Consider the following 23770-nt stretch of genomic DNA (forward strand, 5'->3'; position numbering starts at 1 on the left):
TTATTCGCAAAATGAGAATGTTGTTCATCCTAAAGATATTGGGTTCGAGTAGTTGTATCAATCAGTTAAGAAAATTCTAATAGATATCTATATTCACTCTAGACTATTAGGAAAAATATTATAATCATACTTGGAACGGTCTAACGGTTATTGTCAAGTTGAAACAACTTTAGTTATTAGAAATGGAATTCAATATTATGTATTAGAATTCATTTTAAAATATATAAATTTATAAAGATAATAATAAATTATATATTTTTAGGTAAAGGTAATTTTATCATCATAATTATAATTTAAATTTAAGCTTAAGCACAAATGAATTATATCATATATTTTTTTCATCGGCACTTCTGTTTGTGATGTTCAGATATTTTTTTGTTCCATTTCCGTTGTCTTCTTCACTGTATGAGATCTTCTGATCTTTTTTTTCCGAATTCCATTTTCTCTTTCATGTATATATTTTTTCCCCATTTCTTTTATCTGAAAAATTAGATAATTTATTTATTTTTATTTCTTCCGACAATCTTCTCTTGAAATCATTTTTCTTTTTCTAATTGGCAGTCTTCTTCCTAATTTTTTATTATATTTATAATTTTTGTTTAATATTCTTTTTTAATGATTTTTAAAATCTTAATTTTTTTAATATATCGATAATTATTTATAGGTGTGTAAGTTTTTTTTTAATTTATGTTGAACATATAGTTAGAATTTTAATATAAAATTTTAATATATTAATACTTATTTACACTGTTGTTGTAAGTTGTAAGTTAATTTTTCTGTCAAGCTTCGTATTAAATATGTAGTTGAAGAGTCATGGTAATTTTTTAAATATATCAATATATATTATTTAAAAACACTTAATATTGAATTTATAGTTAGAGAACTAATTAATTTTTTGGTATAATATCGAAATTAGCCCTCAATGTTTATCAAAATGATCATTTAGCACACTATTTTTTTTTGAGTATTTTGGCCCTAACTTTTCAATTTAGGTAAAAAGACCCCTAATGTTCGACTACATAGTCACATTGACCCGTATTCTTTTATTCTGGAGCATTTTGACCCCAACTTTTCATTTTAGGATACAAAACTCTTATTTTGGAGCGCTAACTGTTTGTTAACTAATGCTTTCTATTCATAGATGAGCTTTTTCACCTAAAATGAAACGTTGAGGACTAATTTTAGTATAATATCTTTTTTTTAAATTCAACTATAGACGTCACCATTTTCTTATTTAAGTGTTTAATTTTTTGTCGGTTATTGTAAATAATTTATGTTACGAACGTTATCATTTTAAGAGTCTTAATTATAACAAAAGTTAAAAAATTCTATTAAATGACATATGTCACAATTATATATATTTTTTTAAATTATACTTTAAATTTTTTTAAAAATATTATTATATTTTAAAAACCCTAATTTCTCTAAAATTATATTAAAAACAAATCCCTAAAATCAACCTTAAAATCCCTAACCCTAACCCTACATCTATTTTATCGATCAACGTCATTGCAAGCGTCCCTATCACGCTTGTTGCTAGGTTCATTGGGTCACGTGTCACACTTGTTGCGGAGGGACTAAAGTCGAACAAATAGATCGATAACGTTAGGGATCATGTACCTTTAATTTTTAAATTGATGACCAAAGTTGGTCAGACCGAAAACAAAAAAGGTTATTCGCATAGTAAACCCTTATAATATTTTAAAATAATAATAATTTAAAAAAGAATAGAGCATATTAGAGAAATATGTGAACATAAAACACAAAAGATTATTGTAAGGAGATAGATTTATCAAAGTCGATTAGACCGAAAATAAAATGGATTATTCACAATAATAATATAATTGTTGTCGCCGTTGTTCTTGTCATCTCCCTTGTATTCTTCTTCTTCTTCCACTTTAGACTTTCGTTAAGTTAATAGTGGAGAGACTTAAACCAGATGGACCGATAACGTTAGTGACCATTTACTCTTATTTTTAAATTGGTGACCAAAGTCGGTTATATCAAAAATAAAGTGGACTATTCGCATAGTTTACCCATATTATAAGTATTTGTGATAAAAATATTACTACGTTATTTACATCCACGTAAGTTAATTCATTCTGTCAAACTTTCCTGTTGAACATGTCAAAAATATAAGAATGTTCTTTTAATATTAGATCAAGGACAAATATTTATTCACACTAACGTAAGTGCATATTAACATGAAAATACACATCTACTATATTCTGTAGTTATAAAACATATTCAGAAATATACGAGGAAAAATAAATAAGAAAATTGGTGCTATCATCTCCGTTGAGGGGAAGTTGTCGGAACCAACGAGAAAGAGGTACCGATAAGAGTATTTTGGATGTTTACTTTGAAGTGAAGAATGGGAAAAAATATTTTACATAAAATGCAAAAAGAATTATACTGATTAGAAAAAAGAATTACATCAATCAATTTATTTTGCATCAACTAAAATGAAGAAAGCCTTTCTAATAAAATAAAACAAACCTAGGTGCTAACCACATACTTGTGAAAACATTGTACGAAAAAAAAAGAATTCTATATATTTTGTTGCACGAAAAAAAAAGTTTAAATCAGGGGTGACTCCGTCAATCTAGGGTCAGAATATACCTAAGACCCAATTGGGATTTACATAGGAATTTACAGATTGTCCACCAAGAGTGACGGGATAGGAATTTTCAGATGTCAATAATTCATATTATATTAAATTTGTGACATTCATATACATTGATATCATGTCAATAAAACTCAGGTTACACTCGTCTCTATTTATAGTACTTGTTTAAAACCCGACCCGAGTTGACCGAACCGACAACTTAATCCTTGGACTTAAGTCTAATCTAGTGGAAAGAATATTGCATTTTTGGTAGTAGCCTTAAACATTTTTATGATATGAACTCAACCATTCCAATATAACATCTTGTTCTAGAATCAGTGGTGAACTTTCCTGTCACACGAGGTTTGACGTACATCATGTCTTCTTGTATCTTCGGATACAAATATGAAATCTAATCATTCGAATATATAAAAAAACTAACAAAAAAGTACTTGTGTTCGACACATAACAAGTATCCGGCACTCTACGTTATGTCCGGGTGAGTGACTAATATAAGCAATGACAGTGCATAAAGGACTAAATAGTAAATATTCACATGCTACATTGACTAATAGTTCCTAAAATTAATCAAAACTTTAGCAAAGGCGTAAATCATGGGGGGTAAACACAAAGAAAACTGCTTTTAATTTAACAAAATGACTTGATAACGTAACCAGTTTTTTTACCTTATTTTTCAGATTTTATTTGATTCACTGCTCTGAGACAAATGGTTGGATATGTTAATCCCCTCCGAATCATGATTTCATCTGATGCGATGAATGACGGAGGATGATGTTGGCAAGTTCTTCGTTTACCTTGACCGGAAGCGGAGGCATTTGCTTCATTACCTCTGGCAGGTCATTCAAACTGGAGAAAAAACACAAGAAAAAGAATCATCAACATTAAAGAATTACACGATACGAATAAGATGATAAATGATGCATTCATTAAGGATGGAAGTTTTTATCGTTCTCTCTATCAAATAAGGAAGCTACAACAGGATCATCTTTATCCAACATTCCTCTCCGGTCAGATTGAGATAGAAGAAATGGAGATCCATGGTCCTTACTGACGAGTGACGAGGTTCATCATCCTCATTCTTGTTCCAATAACTAATCATCTATGCAGTTTCAGACCCAGTAGGTGTCAACCAAAATATGAGCAAAGGATCAGATTTCACTCTAACTCAGCCATTCAACATAGGGAGAAAAATTGATCACCCTAATGGCTATTGGTAGAGGTGTTCATAGGTCGTGCTGCAGCTCAGAAAATTTTCAAGAATTTTACCTAAGACCATACGGGTCAAACCTGACCCACCCCGAATAACCCATTCTACTGTTAAACAATAATAAAATAATATATTTTATAATTAAGTTCAACAATGTATTAGTATTTTCATTAAAATTTTGATTTGGGTCAAGCCAGATCTGCCTGAATTAGAGAAATATCTCGTCCAAACCCAGCCTGATACAAGCCAAACCTACTGGGTTAGAACATGAATCCAAGATATTAATGACAATGACACAGGCATTTAGACATCAAGATCGGAAAGGCTACATATTTGATTTGCTGATCAATTTTGGTTTCAGAATCTTCACATAACGATAAATCTGAATATCCGTACATCAGTAGCAGTCAATTTTGCTCAGCAAAAACATAACTAAGGATGATAACCATAGCATGATAATTAGATGACAAGCCAAATCTATCTTGCATCACCATCAGGTGATATATAACTTTAGCATATTACAAGGTGAAAAACAGCTACTCCTTTAAAGATAGGTAAATAAATTTTATCAATGCATAATGATAAAGTAGCATGCACAGTAAAGCAAAATAGCTACCAAAAGGAAGCTGGGGAGCTGAAACAACTAAAAATACTCTAAGAGAAAATTTTATCCCATTGCCACATATGAGTGTTTACAAACTTGCACTTATGTGATAAAAATGCAATTATGATGAAGTCCTCCTATCAGCAATTAAAAACCTTATTAAAAAATCTCTAATTTACATAACAGAGAAATCAAACCATTAAGATAATAACCTACTCGTTCATGATCGTGAGGATATTGTCGCGTGCCTTGCATAAGAGATTTATATTATCATGTACCTGCATGGAAAACAGATAGTAATAACACCAATCAATAAAGCAGTCATTAGCTAATCGGGATTAAGTTCATTTCAGTAAGTTGATTTCATATTTTTTCTTTTCTTTCCTCTCATATCATTATTTTATCATGTTGTCACTTTCAATCAAAACCAACAATGACTGAAAATATTGATCAGAAGAATATCTTATGCAAAATTATGGAGGAAAATTTAAGGGAAGTTTGAAACTATAGGCTTCATCTGGAAAGCTGCGAAATTTGAAGAAATCTGATTAAACATTTGAGCATTTTGTTCAAACAGCTCTCCTGTCACACCACCAATGGCTGAAAAGAAAGTTCAAATTCAAGGAAAAAAAGTGTAGAGAAAGAAAATTTAATATATTGGCATCTCAAATATGCTCCACTCTTAACTCCTATCTTCCTTTTTTCTAAAAAAAATCAGTTGGTAAATCTTAAACCCGTAACGTTTAGGCTCAACGTGGTAATCAACCCTTGTCAGTTGCTAAGAATTAATGTCCATGCTATTGCTACACCAGTTTAAGCTTGATGAAATTTAATAATTTTTTAAGAGAAAGACAAGGCTTTTTTATGCTGATTGAGCGTAAAAAGTTCGGCTCAAAGTTTCTGCCCAGCTGTAATTTTTATATTGGTAAAACAATAAAGCCAACCCTAATATATGTCAACCAAACCTTCATATGGGATGCCATCATCGTTTTCCATAGGGATCATTGGTACAGCATATGCAGGACCATTAGGCCGAGCTGTTAAATGGGGCGTAGCCTTTGCCGAAGAGTCTGTACCCTTTTCCTGTGAAACAATTTCCTTGTACACTTGAGGTTTCAAAAACTTTAGTAACCTACCTAACAAAAAACTAAGATGCAAAGAGACGAAATGCATAAACATGAGGGCTGGGGAAACTTTTAATGGGAAGGTAGAGCGCTCCCACTTCCATTACCAGCTGAACTTAAGAACAATGGCTTACAGCATGGAGACAAACACACAAAACAATCAATAATTTTCTTTAAAAAACCTCAAAAGAATTAGTGTCGAATTTCATGCAAAAGATCTATTTAGGTTGAACGAGCTACGGAGCAGCCCTTCTCTGCACAAGTTTCAATTTTTAACAGTATCTAGTTATGCCTCAGACTTCATGCTTTATTTATCTGATAGTTAATACCTGAGACACAGTGGACAATTACATAATTGTGTTATATATACCACCTAGTTATGTAACCATGATTTATTATCTGGTTGCCTCCTGCTTGAATCTTTTCAGGCAGACCCTTATTTCACGAATTTCAATATGCATGTGGAAAGGAGGAGGATGAGCAAGTAACAATCACAGGAGTGGTGTGAGAAATATGTACACATTTGAAGCAATTGTCATGTCAAGAACCGAAAAAACATGCTATATTCAATCACAGGTAATAGCTCAGTGACCACAGAAAACTGATTTGGAGTTCATAGATAACCACTAAAGATATCAAACAGGCTAGGCAATTTTGTCCAAGAAATGATCATAGGGAAAGAACTTTCTTCTAAGACATACTTCAAGGAACAATTATGAAATATAAAGCATTGTAGAAGTACATTGCGCATATGAATTGTGCTAGCATGAAGATTCAGCCAAAAAAATACCCTTCTATCTTTACTTTTCCTTGCTGAATTATGATCCTCTTTCCTTCATTTGCCATTTTCCTTTTTCTGCAAGCATATTCAACTAGATGATTTTTGGCAAACAAATAGAATGTACATTTATATGAATATTTACTACAAATACAAGCAAAATGAATATGACACATTATGCAGACATTATGCTATACACAAATGCACAATGGAGCTACAATTTTTTTAAGAGAGTGATGCTAGTAGCCAAACTAGCTATAGACCTTTTGTCCAATGAAATCTAGAACTTTTTTCTGACACAACTAAGAAAAGGGCAATGCATCCATCAAGAAGAGCTGGAGAGAAATAAGAATGCTTTGAAAACCTGTCTCATACAGTAGTTTTCTGAGGCGTATTAATAAGCTAAACAAGGAATCCAACATAGTCAGTCTTAAACACAAATAGCACTGTGAGGCGTTGTCTTTTAGGGCTTAGTTTAATTTTTTTTGTTTCTTTTATCTGTTTGCTTGTGGGCCACATATGGAACACACAAAACAATATTTAACATCAGAAAGTGGACCAAGAGTCTAAAATAGGAGTGATAAAAGGAAAAAAAAGAAAAGGAAAAGTTATTTTCTTTAGATCTTCAATTCCAATGCTGGGTTTTCAAAAAAAGCACCCTAGGCGCAAGGCAATGAAGAGAACGCCCGCCTTGGTCAGAGCGAGGCGTTTTACAGGAAGCACTGTGAGGCGCGTGCCTATGAGCTTTAGGCGTCAAGCGACGGGCACAACACCTTGGAGCTTTTGATAAACTGATTTTAAAAGGTATTTAAAATATATAATTTTCCTTTAATATCTAAAAAATAACCTCTCCAGAACCTCACTTCACAATAAAAAAAATCCCTAACTACTATTCTCTCTAAAACTCCAATCACCGTGCTCCTCTTCTCCACCGACCATCGTACCACCACCGGCCGTCGCACCAACCACCACCCACTGGGCAATGATATTGAATATTTTGAACTTTAAAGAACTATAATAATATTTATCATGTTATTTTAAGTACAAAATATAGTTTACACTTGATTTATATCATATAGCACAAAGGGTGTGCCTCGCATAGGAAAGGCGCGTGCCTGCGCCTATGCTCCAAGGACTTTTTGTGCCTCGATGCGCTTTGCGCCCTTAAAAACCAAGCTCCAACGTTATAGATAAACCTTTCCATTGATCAAACATACCCACACATGAAACTAAAACATGGAGGAAGAAAACATACCCAAAATGGGACAAAACATACCCAACACATGAAAGTGGAACATAACCAAGATGGTGACCGATGATTTGGAAGATTAATACAAGGTTTTATGGTTTTTAGAGGCTGGTCGTTTGTATTTTTTTTTTTTCTAAATGTGATTTTACAAAAGACGAAACACTCTCTAGGGCTTACATTACCATTAAAATCCAAAATAGGAAGATAAGGGTTTTGTTTTTTTACTAGAAAGCTTACAAAACCTCTTATTTTAGGCACAATTATTTTTCTTTTACATTATATTATCCCTAAGATAAGGAATTTTATCTATTTACAGTGTATATGCTTCCTATTGCAGGATAAAATGCAAAGCTATATGCTTTTTTATTGAAAAGTTAAAGGTAAATAATGAAATGGAGAGCTTTTTTTGAACTATTATATGGATTAATTGTCTATTTTAATAAGTTAGATATGCATGTTAGTAAATAAATCTTTAATTTCAAAAAGTGCGCCTCACTTCAATAAGGCGCCTTGCACCATTTTTTTACATTGTTTAATAGACATCAATAAGCTTAAAGTTGGTCCCACCTCCTTACTAGTAGTCCTGTCTCTACATCATGGTAAAGACTACATGTCAAACGTATCAGACTTTGGGTTCTGCCTGCAGTAAAAACAGGACAGATACATCCCTTTACCCCAAGAGTTTCTCTTGACGTTCACATAAAATGAAACATTTGATCCAAAATAACCAAGTTACGCCTCCAATGAAAAATGAAACATTTGGTACAAAATAATCAAGTTATAACCAGGTAAATTGCTCTCAACAAGGACAATTTATGGGCTAATCAAGAAATCCTTTAATCAATTTTCAAGAACCTCATTGGTCCCAAATCTTTTAAAACATACAATTTGAAATGACCAACTTACAGACATCCATCTACAAAGCAATGCCACCTCCCGAACTGTTTTATCCTTCAATTGCTTCGCGATCTTAGCATAGCGAACTATGGTTGAATCTGAAGCAAACCTGCAAAAGAGATATTGCCAGACATATATGTTGATCAATTGCAATGCCTTCATTTATCAAAGGCAAGTAAGGAAATATAAAAGGAATAAACATGGACCACAAAAAATTTAACAGTAGAATATCAAGTATGCCTAAGACTCAACCAGGAGAAAACACATTATTAATTTCTGGCATAGTAATTTACCAAAACAAGCAACATGTGTAACAGAAGCTCTGTAGGCCAGCATCCAAATTAAGCATTTACTTTGTTTTCTTACAGGATATTAACATGAGGGGTTCAGATGGATAACCACCAGATCCACTGCCTAAACTCACATATCAACTATATGTTAAATAAGAAACATGCAGCTTTGAATGGAACCAGCATGCTAATAGTTCTATCTTGGAAATATTAAAGATCACAACAGCATAAATGCAAAGTTACAAGAAAAAAAAATCAGGGTCTAAACTTCAAGATGAAAAAAGAATCATGTCCATGTTTTTATTGTGATCACAGTGCCTGGAATATTTGCATTGTGTTAGAGAGCAAGCTCCTCGATAAGGTGGAGAACTTCAGAAATATAATTCATAACAACTCAAGCAACTCTATTGTATTCGTCAACCATGTTCATCCCAAGCTTGCAGAATATACTGGAATTCTCCGTAGAATCAAATTAGCTAAAGGTGAGTGTTCATGAGCCCATGTTAAAGTTTCCAACAATTCTTGCCAATATCCGCGCCAAGAAATTAAGAGCATAAATCCGGTAGCCCAAACAAGATGTCCAAATAAGAACATCCATGCCCAAGACTAATAAACTATTCATACCAAACGGGTCATACCCATCAATTAGTGGTGAAGTGTTTTAACCATAGATTCTCTTAACAACACCATCAAATAAGTGGAAGATTCATTAAACTGTGAGATGTTACCCTGCCATGCGTTTCCAACACTAATAAAAAATAACCCATCCGAAGGTATTTAACCTCCAGAAAACCGCAAGCATTTTTTATCGGTCTGTCTCAGACCTCATATCTAAAAGTAGTATATCATTCACTTAAATGGAGAGTCCATGATACTATATATAACATAAATTTTGACCCGAGGAAGAAAACGAAGGTAATACAGAAGCATGTTTTACCAAAATGAAAGACAAAGTAGTTAACCAAATGTCTTTTACAAAGAACTCCGTGGCTTTAAGTATAGAAAAATGCAAAATCATCAAGGATTGGCAACTAACCCATAGAGAAATACAACTAAAATACGTCCAAGGAACATAATAATAAAGGAAGAATAAAATTATATCTCCATTTCCCTTGAACCTACGAATCGAAATTGAGCAACAAGCATACTTGCAAAAACTGAAAAGTACTCGCATCAACGAAGACAATCATTTAATTCGCATCTTAGAATCAAGTATAAAACTTGAAAATCAAAATAATTAATGTGTAAACAATAGTATTTCCAGTTTCTTTAATGCTTATTAAATTAAGATGAGGTGAAGCATAACAAGTGTGAGTAACGAGTTCCGTCCAGTAAAAGAAACGAAAGAAACAAAACGATAAAAGATGTAACAAAATGAAGCAATAAAGGAGGAGAGGGAGCTTACTTGACGAGCAAATCTTCGAGCATCGTTTGTTCTTCAGGATCCCAATCGAGGGAGATGCCAGGGTTGTGCCTCAACGCGGACTGCGTATCAGCCGAGATGGCGGCGGCGGAGGACGTATTACCCCCGCTGTTGTTCGAATTGACGGAAACTGCCTAGCAGATTTTTTTTTTCCAAAATAGATGTTCATCGTTTTCGATGTTATTATTGTAACTTCATGATCCAGTATGATCATTAAAATGTTTCTGTCAATCATTCAAAATGAGACATATTATGTATTTATAGATTTTTAAAAATTTTATCTAAAATTTCAAATTTTATAAATTTTACTTTTAAATTTAAAAAACTCAAAAATTTATCTGAAATCTTAAAAAATCCCAAAATTCTTAATCTTAATGTATCATCTTCGTCGTCGATCGTCCCCCGCTACTGTTACCCTTACTAACAACTTATCATTGGCGGATCTTCATGGGGCCAAGAGGAGGCTTTGCCCCGTCAATTATTTTAATTGTTAATTAATATTAAGAAATATTTTTTAGAAAATAAATAGAGAAAAAATTATGTCCTTTAAATTAAAAAATTTATATTTATAAAAAATAAAAACTACTTTAAATTCGTCTTAATAAATTTTGGTTTCGTCCCTACCGCTTATCTATCTACTGTCTATAGATCATCTCTTGTCATAACATCAATCCTTAAAATACTTAAATCTAAACCCTAAATCCCTAAACCTAAATACTCAAATCTCAATCCTAATTGGATTGTAGGGTGATTGGTGAATGATGGTTGTCTGCAACAAAATTGATTTTGAGATTAGGGATTTTTTTAGTATTTTGGAGTTTTATGATTTTTTAAGATATTTTTAAAAAATAGGAAAATTTGGATTATTTAAAAATTGTGAATTTTTTTTTAAATTTATTTTTTTAACAGATAGACATTTAAATTGATAATGTCAAAAACATTATACACTTGTTTTGACCAATAAAATTTAATCACTTAAATGATAAAAAAGTATAATTTAAATATTTTTATAATTAAACCTTTAATTTATCAAAGAACCAAAATGGAGGAGGAAATGGTGGATTATTGGGAAAAGTTGTTTCTCTATCGCCAACCTAAAAACACGAATATTCTTTTTAATTTCATTTTTGCCTTTTTCACTTTTTTTTCCAGAGAAAGTGACGGATTTCCTTGTTTTAAATGTTTTTTATACTAATTGTCGGAATCGTTTTCGGTTGGACTCGAAATTGGGATTCGACTTAAATTAAATGAATTGGAGTCGTCACCGACCATTTTAAAATGAATTTAGGCGGGTCGGACACCATATTACCTGATCTGCATTTTACCAGAAATATGTCGGGTTCGGGAGTCGGTTACGGTCAAGGAAAGATTAGCACCTCTGAACCGCCCTTTAGGTACCAATTGATTTTTCGGTTGTCTTTAATTGCGAAAATTAAAATTTAAATTACCCGATTCAAATTGCTTACCTTTGATCGATTGGAATTACTACTGAAAAGGTCAAAAATATGTTAGATTTGCAAAATAAAATACTGAATTGACCCAAAAAAAAAAACGAGGAGTTAAATCATAATACTTTAGACCTATATATATATATATATATATATATTTAAACATGCGTTTAGATTACATTAATGATAGACAGAGTTTTAGCGTTATAATAACACCAATCATAATGCAATATGATTAAGTTTTCAAATATTGTTTCAGTTTCACGCACAAGAACCCAACCTTGTTAATAATCTTTCAAAAAGTAGCTTTTCCAGCAAAAATTGAAGCATCAACATCCACCCACTTCATTGAGTCTGCTAAAAAGATGGAACGGTGGATCATACTGAGCAATAGAGTAAGCGTGATCTGTGGTAGTAGTAGAGTTGGCCCACGAAGACGAGCTCAAACTAGTACCCAGTTTCTCAGCCTCTTTAACCCACCGCCACTACAACAAAAATGTTCTTTAGCGGCGTTTTTTAAGTATTATAGCGGCGTTTTTAAGCGCCGCTAAAAGCACACGCGGCGATAGCAAAAATGCCGTAAGAAGCGCCGGCAATACTAGCATCGCTAAAGTTAGCGGCGTTTGTGGGAAAAAAATGCCGCAATCGGTCTAAATCTATAGCGGCGTTTTCTAAAAAAACGCCGCAACAGGTCGGCTCTATAGCGGCGCTTTTCGGAACAAACGCCGCAATAAGTCGAGCTCTATAGCGTCGTTTTCGGAGAAAACGCCGCAAAAGGTCAAATCTATAGCGGCGTTTTTGGAACAAACGCCGCAATAGGTCGAGATCAATAACGGCGTTTTCTATGAAAACGCCGCAAAATGTCAGATCTATAGCGGCGTTTTTGGAGAAAACGTTGCAAAAGGTCAGATTTATAGCGGCGTTTTTGGAATAAACGCCGTAAAATTTCAGATCTATAGCGGCGTTTTTGGATGCAAACGCCGCTAATTATCGTTCTTGTTCTAAGATTAATTTATATTTTGCATATTTCATTTCTTCTCTACATCACCTAAATTTATTATCATGTAGCTTTATCTAATTGACATCAACCATAAATTTAAACAAAATAAATTAAAATTTATAAACATTAAAATTAAAAGTAATGTAGTTTGATATTGTTATTTAGAATTTAGTCTAGATACTTTCACTTTCAATTAAAAAAATACTATTCACTAGAAATTCACCAAATAAATCCCCTGGCTCCGGTTCACCAAGAAGACTCCTTGCGCGCTTCAATGCTTCACTTGAAACAGATAACGAAGTATTAAATTGTTTCTTACATGCATCGTATGAGTCTTCCCACTGCTTGTCACGCCGTAAGCAAATATGGTGTCTGTGAACAAAATTTAACACTGTAAGATAAAAGAACAAGTTTTGAGAAAATACAAATTAAACGCCATAACTTTCGATATCAACCCACAATTTTTGATGCAAAACTGTGAGTACTATTCAGAGCAGGCCAAAGCATAGGATACCTAAGCAATTAAATCGTTCCAGAAATCTAAACTAAGTTTTCCTAGATTAAAATGGCCTTCCTACACAGTGATTATGATGTGGAATCCTGAATGGGGAAGCCATTAAATAAACATCACGCTACAAGCATAAAATAAAACCTCACTTCTGAAAGAAAGAAACCTGTATAATAGCCTTAGGCCAACGTGTTAAAACTGCTTCAATGAACTCATCAATAATTGATAGATACTTTTCCCCTTCTAACCTAGGTTGTCTTAGTCCTAAATCTGTACAAACCCAAAAAAAAGTCAAAAGAAATCTTAACAATCTGTTAAAAAAGGTAACAGAAAGCATTTCATATGTTCTAGTCTATGCAGGGAATAACTACATAAGAACAAAGTAATTAAATACATTTTTTACTCACAAAGTGGGTTGTCAATTAGCTTTAGATTGTTAGTACCAACATCTAGCATAACTGGGTGTATCTGTCAAAGACATATTGATTGAATTATTAAAGTTATAACACAAGAAAAGAGAGTTGCCATGTCAAAACAAAGTTGAAAACGTAAAATACAATAATAACAGGGAACAAATATTTACAGGTAGATATAAACCAAATAGTTGCAAATAAGCTCACATGCATATAACAGAGAGCTTCAACTGATGGTTAAACATATCAAATACAACCAACATCCCAACACAAGTATGAAAATGGTCGCAAATGGTTAAACTTCCCAAGCATACATATCACAAATTCTTACCTTTAACTCGTCTCTACGTACAAAATGTTGTTGATCACCCCTTATCCTACATAACGATAAACAGATTCCATCGATCATCACTTCAGCACCTTAAACCCTATTGTTTGAAGCTCAGATGAAAATGATGCATTTCGTTTCAAGCAGGAAGATTAAAGGATTATGAATAAGAATATTTCGACGACCAGGAAAGGCAAGGATCGTACGTGTCAAGAATAAGACGTTCATAAGCTTCTGAGATCGTAACACCTTGATAGTGTTGCCTGTATGAAAAATCCAGTTCACTTTGCACCGTTGAGAACTCCAGACCAGGCTGCTTCACCTACAACATAAGCAAAATGCAAATCAGCATACATGCATAAAGATCTTGCAATAAATTATAGCAACGGTTTCCTAGCTTAAACTAAAAACGCAGGATCCTGACACTCATGGTTGGCTGCATGAGCAGTTTTCATATAACACCACTTCGAATATCAGTAAAATCTAGAACATCGATATGGATGTTTCTAAAATATGATAAAATGAAGAAGGGACATCAAGTATTCAGGATTGGTTCTCAACAGTGCCTAAAGGTTTCCACAAGGAGAATCGGAACATATGTACGATCGACAACTGAAGATGTATGATTATGTGAAAAGGTAACTGTTGGCTCTGAAATATATTATGTTCAAATTTAGGACAGAAATAGCAGAACTTATTGATTTCTCTTGATGCATAAAGGAAACTCTACAAGCAGGAAACTCTGCATACATGGAAATTATAGCTCTAATAGCTTTCAGATGGATACGATGAGTTAAGCGAACTCACTGTTAGTTTCATGTACATCGCTTCATAAGGTTGCAAGCGTATGATAAACTCATTTCTTCCTTGCTTTTGACCTAAATAAAATGTCAGAATACTTCAAAAGAGTTGCAGCTCTACTGAAACAAGCAATCATATAAATGAAGTTCCAATAATCTTATAGATCTACTGTCATACATTGGAATATATCCCCAAGAACCTCCTTAAATTGAATGTGTATCTCCGCCTTTCTTGAATTCAAAGCTTTCCCTGCCTTTAGTATAAATGGAACACCTGACACAAATCAATCAGCGGAATTAGAAAATCCAGTGAGAAGCTCAAATTAATTTATGCACCGAGTTTTGTAAGCAGCATGCATTTTAATCAACACAAGGAACTAAGGACTGAAGTTAATTTAGTTTTGCTATTGATCATTGACCATTCTTTCACAGCTATTCAACTAAAGTATCGCAAAAGTCAAATTGAAAAGATCCACCCTTTACCCAATTACCCTACCACAATGTATATTCTGTAAGCTAGCCTGTTAATACACTCTCAACATGAAATATTGAACAACCCAATTGCGCATGTTTAAAGTTTTTTTATTGACACCTCTCAATAGCGTTCAATATCAAAGTTATATAATAACTATAAAGACATACTCATTAAGAATAAAGAATCAAATTAACCTAAAAAAATCATATTAATAATAACAGAATTTGTAAGTATATAATGTTCAAAAACTGAATAAGGAACTGCCATACAAATTGGAGAGATAGTGCCCATGACCTAAGCAGACAACAAGAAATGATTGGCAACGGATGATGCAGTCTCATACTCACGGGGGAGAAGTGAAGGGAGCTTAATTTAACTGACTAGAGATTGGAGAAGCAGACAAAGCTAAAGGCTCAAGTTCCAATACCGACTTGTTACAAAGTTCCACATATAATACTTGCTACACGACTATTTACTATAAAACCCTTGAAAGTTTGAACCCAAAAAGAAAACCTGAAAGATTTTTCTGCTATGAAACTGACTCCAAGAGAAACAGTAAGAACATGTCTAAGATGTGTATGTATAAATTCTAAAAGCTTAACAAAACCTAGAGAACTCGTCTAAGATGTGTTTGTGTGTCTGTATATATAAATTATAAGAGTTTAATAAGACCTACAAGCCAAAACAAGAGAAGAACCCCATTTTTAACTGATTGAAACATTGAAGCCACAACAAGCAAAAGGAAAATTGATTGCAATATGCATGATAAAGACATAGTACTGCTATGTTCTTCGCTTAACGCTTTATTTCTCTTTAATGAAGAACAGACTAAGGATTTTCCAAAATTAGTAACTTTTAGTAACCGATAACAAGGGTATATTGTTTATCATTGGAAGAGTTGATAACCAGTGGGCCAAACTTTTCGTATCAGTTAGGCTTAGAATTAAGGCAATAAAGAACTCAGCTGAAAGAAACTATGGGTATATGCCATTAATATATATATCGAGTACCTAAAGCTTGGAAAGTGATGGAGGCACACAGATATCCATAACTTTTTAGACACTTGAATTGTCCTTTTCATGACTTAAGAAGCAAATTTAGACACTTCTATGAGGAAAATTTATGGGTTACGTGTATTATTGAACGGGATGACGAATAGGTGGGACTGGATGGTCTTCAAATTGATCAGAGAGAATGCGTCTCTGGTGGATGGTCCACCAACAAGAGATGATGGATGATTACTGCGAATGGCTATCAATCACAAAACAATGGCAGTGGGCAGTGGCAAATGGCAATACCAATAATCTGACATGTTTCCAACACCATCTCTCTTACGCATTTGAAGTCCCGGACTGTAGTTCCAATTTTCAACGATCTACTGATAAATCCACTTGGAAGTTGGAAGAATGTCCACAAAACTTCTGTTTTCATCAAGTAATTAATCAAATACGCTTTTGAATCTTTTCCCTAGTGAGGACAAAGGTGGTGGGAACTGGGAAGAAGCAAATTTTTTTGCAGTAAGCTATTAAGCTGATATCATCAAATCCCATAAACAAACAAATCTAATATATATATACCTCCTTTTTCCAGAGTTTCTGCTCTAAACACTCCTGGAGCCAGGCATTGCCTAACTTATTTGGCCATCATCGAAGCTCGTCTTCATCTCCTTTTGCCTGCACAACTGCAATCTCGCTCGCAAATATCTTGAATGAAATAATCAAAATCAAAGATCTGCAAATCATAAGAATGGATCTAATTTATTTAGTGTAAAGGAACAAAGATAACAGAACAAGAGAGGAAAATAAACGGATTAATGGATAAAGGTTCACCTTTTTTGACATATTCAACGGTTCCCTCTGGACTTATATCTCGTTTTACTTTTGGTCTAAATGTATTGGGAGCAACCCAGAGCAGTGGCACTGGAGGCAGAGCGCTAAGAGAGGTGTAGTGGTGGTGAAACAGGAAATTTGAATTAAGTGGTGGTGAAGTAGAGAGGGAAGAGAGAAGATAGAACATTTTTATTTTTCAGAAAGGGAGGGAGCCAGAATGAAAAAAAATAGGTGAAAGGGAAAACATGAAAAATGATGCGGGAATTGTAAACTTTAAACTTTAGCAGCATTTGTAAACACAAACGCCACTAAAGTACGAGTCTATAGCGGCGTTTGTATAAAAATGCCGCTAAAGAACGTATTTATAGCGGCGTTTGAATAAAAACGCCACTAAAGTATGTGTCTATAGCGGCTTTTGTATAAAAACGCCGCTAAAGTACTACTCTTTTGCGGTGTTTGTATAAAAAACGCCGCTAAAGTACTACTCTGTTGCGGCGTTTATTGAAAACGCCATAATATATGAACCCTATTGCGGCGTTTTTATTAAAACGCCGCTAAAGTACTACTATGTCACGGCGTTTGTTTAAAAAACGCCACTATGGATGAACCTATTGCGGCGTTTGTATAAAAACGCCACTAAAGTACTACTCTGTTGCGGCGTTTTGTATAAAAACGCCGCTAAAGTTACTATTTTGTGGCGTTTAAAGTGTAAACGCCGTTATATGTTTAAAGTTAGTGGCGTTTACTCTCAAAACGCCGCTAAAAACGCCGCTGTATAACAATTTTGCTGTAGTGCGCATCATCCGTAGTAAATCCTGAGAACTTCCTCACGGCAACAAGGCGAGACTCCCATGAGTAAGGTCGCAAGTTCAGCTCCGGGAGTGGCGTGGGTGGACTATCCTGGAACTTGGACGGCAAGTAAAAATCGGATAATGTAGGCCGATGACTGCAGCGGTCCAACTCCTGAGATTAGGCTTGTCACCACCAGAGATGTCATGGCGACTCGAGAAAAATTCAGATTTGCACCATGTATGAACTGGAATAACCTGTGGAACCCAAATAAAGTGGCTCTTTGGAAGGATAGGTCGTTGACAGTGTATATGGAAGCGTCGAGGATACTGGCAGCGTCACCGAGATCGAAAGCGATACGCGCGAGATTGGTCAAAAGAGGTACAACGGCTTGGTTGCTTCCCATTTGTCTCTATTTCTTGCTCACTTTTTAGCTGGGTTTTTATGCCCATAGAGGTATTTACTCCCCGTGGTCCCTTTCCAATCTAAAGTTGCCTTAAATAGGCAGGGCCCTGATAAAGATTTCAACTTTCATTTTTTAGAGAAAATGAAGAAAGTTGTTGAAGAGACGTGCGAGAGTGGTGATAGAGGGTTGAATGTGGAATAGGGGAGATAATGAGGTTGATCATGAGCCTAGAAAAAATACTAAAAAAATATAAATAATAATAATAATAAAATTATTAATAATAAATAGATAAATAATATAATAAAATGTTTTTGTAGACCCGGACAAAAACAATTGTCTACACTGATTACATGTTGATTTAATGAAATTGTATTCTTGAGGCTTAATAGTATACGAGATCCTCAAATGTTTTCAAAAAATTAATGAAATTTTCAAATTATCTGTACATTCAATGTAGTCTTCAAACTTGAAAATAAATTCTAATATAATCATTTGACCAACGATTTTCATCGTTGATTATTATAATGCTGATGTGACAGTTTATGGTCCCAGTCGATGATATTAGCGTAACGGTTCATAATGACCGATGACATAACATATAAGTTAAATTAATTATTTTTATCGAGTTTGAATGTCAAGTTATTTTTTTAAGTTCAAAGGTTTTTTAAAAGAATATTTTAAAAATATAAAATATAAAATATAAAAATAATCAAAAATTAAATATATTAAAAATTAAAATTATTAAAATTTTAAAAATATATATTAAAAATATAAAAATAAAATTTCTAAAATTTTAAAATATATTACAAATTATAAAATATTAAAAAACAACAAAATGTAAAAAATATATTATACATCTTATTTTAGATCTTTGTGAATATGTACACATCATGTTTTTAATATTATATTATGCTTGATATTTCATCATTGTGATGTCATATTTGATACTTTTCTTATTTGTTCTATATTTTTTGTATGTTCAGTTAGAAGCACTTGGGTCATGAGAAAATCCAATTGATGATATTCTGATTTATTTGGAGAACAAACACCGTATGAAATTATTTTATATCATCTCTTTCTATTGAAGGTATTCGAGACATGGTCCATTTCTTATATATGAATAATTGGTATGAATAGAATTTTAAATATTTTAAATATATATTTAATATTTTAGTAATTTAATGTTTACTTTTGGTATTTTTATATCTTTTTAATATTCAAATATTTTAAAATTTAAAATTTAAAATAATTTTATTTTTTCAAATTAAGTAAACCTTTACACTTTAAAAAAAATCAATTTAACCATTGAACTTAATAAAAATAATAATTTTATTAATATACCACATCATTTATCATCGCAAATTATCATTTTAATGTTGTAACGATCAACTATGAAAACTAATGATTTGGACTCCTTTCACCAGCCCAAAATTAAGCGGGCCTAATAATTTGTCATGCAACTCATCTAAATGGAAACAATCTTCACCGTTGATTTTCTCTTATAAAATGCACATTTAGGGTTTAGCCACAGCTCCCGTTTCTCTTCACTCTCTCGGAGCTGCAAACCCTCGTGCTCAAAGCCATGGTAAATCTATCTCCCCACAACAATATTTTATGTTTACATATTTCTCTAATTTGCTCTGCTCTTTTTGGTATTGTAGCATCTCTTATTTCGATTACAAATCTGATTTTGTATAATGTTTTGAAACGTATTTTATGTCAGATCCCAGTTTTGTTAATGAAAACATGAAATATTGGATGCATGTTCCTAACGTTGTTAGGATCTTGTTTGAGAAAAGAATCAATAAATTTAAGTTGTTTATTATTTTTCTATTGAAAAGATTTAGCCAGTATTTGGTTCATAGGTTTGCAATTTCATGTCTTGCTTCCAGAAAGGAAATGAAAATGAATTTTTTAATAGAAGAAAACATCGCATACTGATTATTAATTTTATCGCTTTAAAGTTGAAATTTTATGGTAGTGAGTATTGGATAACTCGTGTTTGATCTATATTTGGACATAGAAACGGGGATAAAACCCTCAATGATCCCCAAATACATAGGAAAAGTTGTAAAATAAATACTGAACATGCTTGTGGCACTCACATCCGAGTTTAAGTATCATAGTACATAACAATTTTATAGGTTTATTTGTGTTGTAATTTCTATCATTGTTGATTACTATTTTTCTAAGTTGGTTAATTTTATGACTTAGCCTTACGTGAAAGCTCAAAAGTCTAAGGCATACTTCAAGCGATTTCAAGTTAAGTTCAAGAGAAGGCGAGGTATGGTACCAATACCTATACTTTGAATAGTGTTATGAATTCTTTTTCTTTTATCGAGGTTTTAATCATGTCTTAATCTTGTAGAGGGCAAGACTGACTACCGGGCCAGGAACCGTCTTATCAATCAGGATAAGAACAAGTACAACACCCCAAAATATCGTTTTGTTGCACGATTTGTATCCTTATAACTGAATGCCTTCCCTGTTTTCTGTCATTGTAGTTTGGGTTTTTGATGAGGGTAGTATTCAGCAATTATTTGTCTTCTCTGGTGAAACTTTTGTTTGTATGGTCTGATTGTTGAGGCTGCTAAAACTTAAGAAATACTGTGACCTTTTTTACAGGCAATTACATATGCTGAATATGTTAGTTATTCTTTTGTCCCCAACTTATTTTTCCTGGAAACATTTTTGTGCTGTTGGTGAATGTTCTGTTCTTAACCATTTATTAGACCAACAAGGATATAGTTGCACAAATTGTACATGCTAGTATTTCTGGTGATATAGTTCTTGCAGCAGCATATGCACATGAACTTCCTCGCTATGGACTTGAGGTTGGCCTTACAAATTATGCTGCAGGTGTGTGTTTTTCTTTTGTATAATTGTTAACGTTCTTTTTGCGCCCGGTTGAGGATGGTATCTTAATGACCCTTTTGAAAACAGCCTATTGTGTTGGACTCCTCTTGGCTCGTAGAACACTGAAGCAACTGGAGATGGATGCTGATTATGAGGGAAATGTTGAGGTATGTATGTGCCGTGGTTTTAAGATTGGAAGAAATATGTGTTGTTTTGTATATTTGTATAGATGTATGATATGTATCTGCAAATCATTCATACCATTTGCTCACAGGTAACTGGGGAGGACTTCACTGTTGAACCTGCAGAGACCAGGAGGCCTTTCCGTGCTCTCCTTGATGTTGGTCTTGTCAAAACTACTACTGGCAACCGTGTTTTTGGTGTTCTCAAGGTATAGTGGAACCCCTTCCTATATAGTTGAGTTTGCACTTCATTAATGTACTTATCACCATTCATTCACCCACATGCTTCTACATATGAGCATGGTCTTTTGTTGAGGTCAGTGTTTTAAGTTCTGGAAGTTAAAGCAAAACTTTATGCATAATGGGGTAATTATTTTATATGATAAAATTTTGTGCAATGAGGAGTTAAGTTTTCCTGTTTATATTAGCAGTTAGGTCATGCTTTCCTGCTGATCTGTTGATGAAGAAAACTATTCTTTAATGTATCATCTTTTGGCTTGTCAATCTTCCACTTATAATTTCTATTCATTATGTTTTAATATGGTTAGGCTTCCTGCTTCATTTTAGGGTGCTTTGGATGGTGGAATTGACATTCCTCACAGCGAGAAGAGATTTGCTGGATTTAACAAGGACAGTAAACAACTTGATCCCGAAGTTCACCGCAAGTACATTTACGGTGGCCATGTTGCTGCATACATGAGGGTAAGAACTAGACTTCAAGAAATGATAGTTACAGGGGAGTGATGATGGTGTTGATGCTCTCTGTTTATTTTTTGTGGAATGAGTGTGGAGTGATAAAGTAGTTGGAATTTGCTTCCAAGTCTTAGTTCGGATAAACTTTCAAAAGATTTTTTTTGGGTAGTCTCACTTTTTTAAGTTGACAGACTTTGATGGAAGATGAGCCAGAGAAGTACCAGTCTCACTTCAGCGAGTTCATTAAGAGAGGCATTGAGCCTGACAACATTGAGGGAATGTACAAGAAGGTTCATGCTGCTATTCGTGCAAATCCAGAAGCAAAGAAATCAGAGAAGGCTCCTCCAAAGGAACACAAGAGGTATCAACTTATTTATCGCTTCAAGCAATTTATTTATTAACATAGCTCGGGCAGCCAATTAAACCAAGAATGGCTAATCAAACTAGCTCCTCAAAAGAAAACGTGATATCATTCCCTGTGCATATTCATATAAATGGTTTTTTTTTTTATAATCCAATGCAACATGGTTCTGCACCATAGGTACAACCTGAAGAAGCTGTCATACGAGGAAAGGAAGGCGAAATTGATTGATAGGCTGAAAGCTCTGAATTCAGCTGCTGGAGCCTATAATGATTCCGATGAAGAGGATTGATGATGCCAAGGAAAAGGAATATGCTGAGTAATTCAGCATTGGAAATTTGGGCACATCTTTCCTGTTTATTTTTCTCTTGTTTTCCTGCTATAGAATTAAGAAAAGAAATGACTATTAGGGATGTGAGAAGCTATCCTTTTTGGCTTCGGATCATGTTGTGACTTTTTTATGGTGTTATTTAATAGTTTAATCATGAAACTATTTTCTAATAGATAAAGGAATAAATAGCCGAATTGGAATTTCAAACTTATTCATCTGAAAGAATCTTTACATCAAATTGAATGATACTTTTTCTCTACAAATCTGACCAATTTCATTTGTGATTGGAGTTCATGGTCACAGGTGTTAGTTCACATAATGTTATAGATATGAATTTAATGTTAGTTCACCTAAGTTACAATATTTTTCATTTTATCTAAAGTTATTTTAGTTTATATCCCGACTATTTTAATTATCAGTACTTCTATCTATATCTATTAGTTTATATTTGAATATACTTTTATTACCAATTTCTTAAATTTATGCTTTACAATTTTTAATTCTAAAATTCGAATGTGTGAGTTTATCTAGATTTAAACTCAAATACAAATACTATCTTATAATTATATTAATGAAATAAATATAAACTATCGTACATGTCATTTATATAATAATACATAAACATAAACACTTAAAAATTTAAGACCTTGAACCCATTAAATATTCTCGGTGGTAAAATCGAATGTTAATCTCCTTAGAGATCTTATGTTCAAGCAAAGTCTATAGAAATTGTGCATTATCAATAAATCAAGAAAATTCTAAACACGCATCTCATTGTTTAAAAAATCTAATATATTAGCCTTATTAAATAAACTAAGACTTTATTAATTTTCATTTTAGTACAAATATGTTCGAATCTAAATTAAAATGAATTGACCAATTCAACTAAAATATACACACAAAAGCATATAGAATTGAAATTAAGTAATGAATCGTCAATGACGTTTCAGGTACATTCTTGGCAATTCTTGATCATTTTTTAATAAATTTAACATTTACTAGTTTGTATTAATTTAACATTATTAATGGTTGACATTTTACTTCTTCCTTGTATATATATATATATATATAATTACTATGAAGTTTCCTTTTTCTTATTCTTTCCAAGCCTTTTTACTTTTATAAATAGAGATTATTGTGGCGAAGTTTC

General features: G+C 33.1%; 2 protein-coding genes and 1 pseudogene across 2 annotated transcripts; 1 reads left to right on the forward strand and 2 right to left on the reverse strand.

The window, feature by feature from the left end:
• Positions 1-8129: 8129 nt before the first annotated feature.
• Positions 8130-10415, reverse strand: LOC120165466. Its single transcript, XM_039174976.1, has 4 exons — positions 10395-10415; positions 10184-10335; positions 8462-8597; positions 8130-8314 (listed from the first exon to the last, which is right to left on the reverse strand). The coding sequence occupies exons 1-4, from the start codon at positions 10413-10415 to the stop codon at positions 8198-8200; spliced, it is 426 nt and encodes a 141-aa protein (XP_039030907.1). The 3' UTR covers positions 8130-8197.
• Positions 10416-11944: 1529 nt separating this feature from the next.
• LOC120165467 lies at positions 11945-18197 on the reverse strand (annotated as a pseudogene).
• Positions 18198-19684: 1487 nt separating this feature from the next.
• LOC120165169 (60S ribosomal protein L5-like) lies at positions 19685-22596 on the forward strand. The gene is made up of 9 exons (XM_039174750.1): positions 19685-19782; positions 20412-20481; positions 20566-20657; positions 20930-21056; positions 21141-21220; positions 21328-21444; positions 21803-21937; positions 22120-22289; positions 22470-22596. The coding sequence occupies exons 1-9, from the start codon at positions 19780-19782 to the stop codon at positions 22579-22581; spliced, it is 906 nt and encodes a 301-aa protein (XP_039030681.1). The 5' UTR covers positions 19685-19779; the 3' UTR covers positions 22582-22596.
• The last annotated feature ends 1174 nt before the right edge of the window (positions 22597-23770 follow it).

This window comes from Hibiscus syriacus, unplaced genomic scaffold (genome assembly GCF_006381635.1).
Source record: "Hibiscus syriacus cultivar Baekdansim isolate YM2019G1 unplaced genomic scaffold, ASM638163v2 tig00111582_pilon, whole genome shotgun sequence".
Lineage (NCBI taxonomy): Eukaryota > Viridiplantae > Streptophyta > Magnoliopsida > Malvales > Malvaceae > Hibiscus > Hibiscus syriacus.